The sequence below is a fragment of the Salvelinus sp. IW2-2015 genome, unplaced genomic scaffold (assembly GCF_002910315.2).
Source record: "Salvelinus sp. IW2-2015 unplaced genomic scaffold, ASM291031v2 Un_scaffold2941, whole genome shotgun sequence".
NCBI lineage: Eukaryota > Metazoa > Chordata > Actinopteri > Salmoniformes > Salmonidae > Salvelinus > Salvelinus sp. IW2-2015.
The window spans coordinates 3,672-6,631 of record NW_019944236.1 but is presented as its reverse complement, the minus strand read 5'-3'; the positions used below and the strand labels follow the sequence as shown (position 1 = coordinate 6,631).

The 2,960-nt window shown below is 39.1% G+C and overlaps 1 protein-coding gene across 2 annotated transcripts; it reads left to right on the top strand.

Moving 5' to 3' along the window:
- Positions 1-862: 862 nt before the first annotated feature.
- LOC112075021 (cleavage stimulation factor subunit 3) lies at positions 863-2,631 on the top strand. 2 transcript variants are annotated; one of them, XM_024142072.2, is made up of 4 exons: positions 863-1,043; positions 1,945-2,046; positions 2,232-2,327; positions 2,495-2,631. In XM_024142072.2, the coding sequence occupies exons 1-4, from the start codon at positions 1,017-1,019 to the stop codon at positions 2,546-2,548; spliced, it is 279 nt and encodes a 92-aa protein (XP_023997840.1). In that variant the 5' UTR covers positions 863-1,016; the 3' UTR covers positions 2,549-2,631. The 2 variants fall into 2 exon arrangements, with proteins under 2 accessions (XP_023997840.1, XP_023997839.1); XM_024142071.2 differs by lacking the exon at positions 2,495-2,631 and having other exon boundaries at positions 2,232-2,477.
- The last annotated feature ends 329 nt before the right edge of the window (positions 2,632-2,960 follow it).

Genomic DNA, 2,960 nt, shown 5'->3' with positions numbered 1-2,960 from the left:
TCCATGTATAATCTCCCAGCAATTTAATGGGTATTTACCAACGTTTCGGCATCACTGTGCCTGAAATACCCATTCAATTGCTGGATATTATACATGTAATGTGCGACTTTCTTTATTTGATAGTTTATAGTTTATTCGCTGTTAGCAGCACCTCCACACAAACTATATTCTGGGTGTGCATCAGCTCATGTGTTTTTATATGAAAATAAATCCCAAAACTAGCTATGCAGACCAATTTTCGGACCCAGACGTCATAGCCACGGAGTTTCTAAACCTAGAGGCGCATCGCGAGACTTCCGGGAACGCTTGCAAAACATACCAAACAGATCAGGCTAGAGTTGGGGGTTTGAGAAGTCAATGAGAAAAAGTGAAAAATTATTCTTAGTTGTTAATTTTCTCAAAATCTAAAGGAATCAAGAATCAACCAATGTTTAAGTGGTTGAACATTATTACTCAACTCGTGAAAGTGACAAACTGACACGTTTTAATTTTCGTCAAAACAACTTTATATCGAAGAATGCCTTTGATTTGACGTTTTTGCTAGTCAACGTCGCCATGACATGACACATGTGATCGGGGATTTCTATTGGAGAAGCAGTTATAGCTATCTTCATACTGTACTGTTTTGTCATAGCTACAAAGAGATTAATCACATTCGTGATTCAAATGTGTTAATTCAATGACCCAGATATCTATGAAAGATATTACATTAGTGATTAAAATGTGTTAATTGAATAGCTTTTTTGTGCTCTAAATATTGGTTCATCCATATATAAAAACATTAAAATTCTGTACAGAGCAACCTCAAATGTGATTTTTTTTTGTCTGTAGGTGACATCCTCCAGAACATAAGGAAGTGAGCATTCTGCCACGCCATTTTGAGAAACGGCCAGTCACAGCAGTGGGCAGACTGGTCATAGCTACTGGAGTCGTCGTGCAGTCATGCGATATAGCTGTTTTTAATTAAATATTTCTATGTTAAAATTGGTAATATACTACACTAAACGTAACCAGTAATGTCCACGGAAGCAACCGCCGACCAGGTAGAGCATTTCAGTTGTTTGTAGCGAACGGTTGCTAGTTAGCTACTTGACAATTTCACTCGTGTGCATGGTGTTCACTGACGTTAGCTAACTAGGCCTACACTCTAGATACCGTTTAATATAGAATCTATGGATTTGAAGCGCTTTCACATAGCTCCACACATTATTTACAATATTTTAGTGAAAATAGTTAACTACTTAATTACGTTGCCTTTTTGAGAGATCTGCGGCAAGCTCATTGCGTACTAGGAGGTAACCTGCCAATGATTTTGGTCAGAAATTAATGTTGTCTCGCGACCAACAAAACGTCAGCTAGCTTGTACACGACAAAAGAGATAGATAAAACATGACCTAATATGGTCTGAACGTCATGCTAACACGACTAGTTAGCGTAACTAGTTAGCTTTGGCCTGTTCTGAGAACAAAACGAGTTAATTTCGCTTGCTAGCTGAAGTTAGCTACCTAGGTAACATTACTGTTGCTGTTGGGCCGCGCTTTTTTGTTACGCTAGCTAACTAGCCAAAGCGTATGCARCAATGYGTGCACATTGTATTGYATTTAAACAATTGAGCGCACCGTTTACTCCATAAGCTAGCTGTGTTAGAAGTTGTGTAACATGTTTACATGATTAGCGAACTACCTTAGTAGCCAACTAGCTAACCATGTAAACAAGCAAGCATTGCCTCGTGTCTSCCTTTGTCCTACTCGGTTTCTTATGTGGCTAAATAAAGTAGTCCAAACTGGAAACAAGTGTAGTGGGTCTATTATGAACGAGATCTTCTAAAATGTACTCTTAAAATTGTCTATAATATTGGCACCCTGATTGATTTGTTTTCCCAAGCCACCTCTTGTTGCAGTGTATGCATGTCTGTAACCCCAATCATCTTTTTATGTCTTGCAGGCAGCTGAGTATATCCCAGAGAAGGTTAAGAAAGCAGAGAAGAAGTTGGAAGAAAACCCATATGACCTTGACGCATGGAGCATTCTGATTCGAGAAGCACAGGTTTAGTGACTCAGGGTTGCATTCCTCTTACCTGGGGTAATCGATCGGGTCAAGGGAGGGGGAGAGGGTGGGGATCAAGAGGGTGGTGGGTGGGGATCTAACAGAAAAATTACAAATGTGTCATATAGGACTGTTTCAACTTGTTTGTCAACAAGTGTACATGTAAATGCATTCTACCCTTTTAGAACCAACCAATAGACAAAGCAAGGAAGACGTATGAACGACTTGTGGCCCAGTTCCCAAGCTCGGGCAGATTCTGGAAACTATTCATTGAAGCGGAGGTTAATATTTTATACATTTCTCACAACTACATGTGTGCATGGGCGTACATATCCTAACAGRATCAACAATGTGACTTTCACACAACAAATAGGTCCACTTCATCTCAATGGTATTTTTTTTTTAAGTACGAGGGGTTTAGGTTACCATCTAACCATTTATTTTTCAGGACGCAGACTGTATGTTCCTCAGTAGGGAAAAAAACTATTTTCTACATCTTTAAATGGGGTTAAGTGCATTTGTTGCATGTTTGATCTGCAACAGCATTAAAACKTTTTAATGGTATTGGAGTGCTTTAGCCTTTTATTCACTTGTCGTGTCTATTTATTGCCTCCTGTGTCATTTCTTTGAGGTCATTTTTGTTTTTGATCATAAACCGTATGAGTGAATGTTGTGTCCAACTTAACATTTTTTTCCAGCACAGTTATGCTACCCTACCCCCCCAACAAGTGACCTATGTTTACTACGAAGGCTGTAGTATTGTAGATCCCTGTTTATGTAGGCTGATGTTCACCCTGGTTTTGACCCAGCAAAGAATCCACATTACTCCAATATGTCTTTTTAAAAGGATAGTTCACCCAAATTACAAAATGACATTGGGTTTTTGTGGATGGTACCTGCTTTCATTCCTGCCC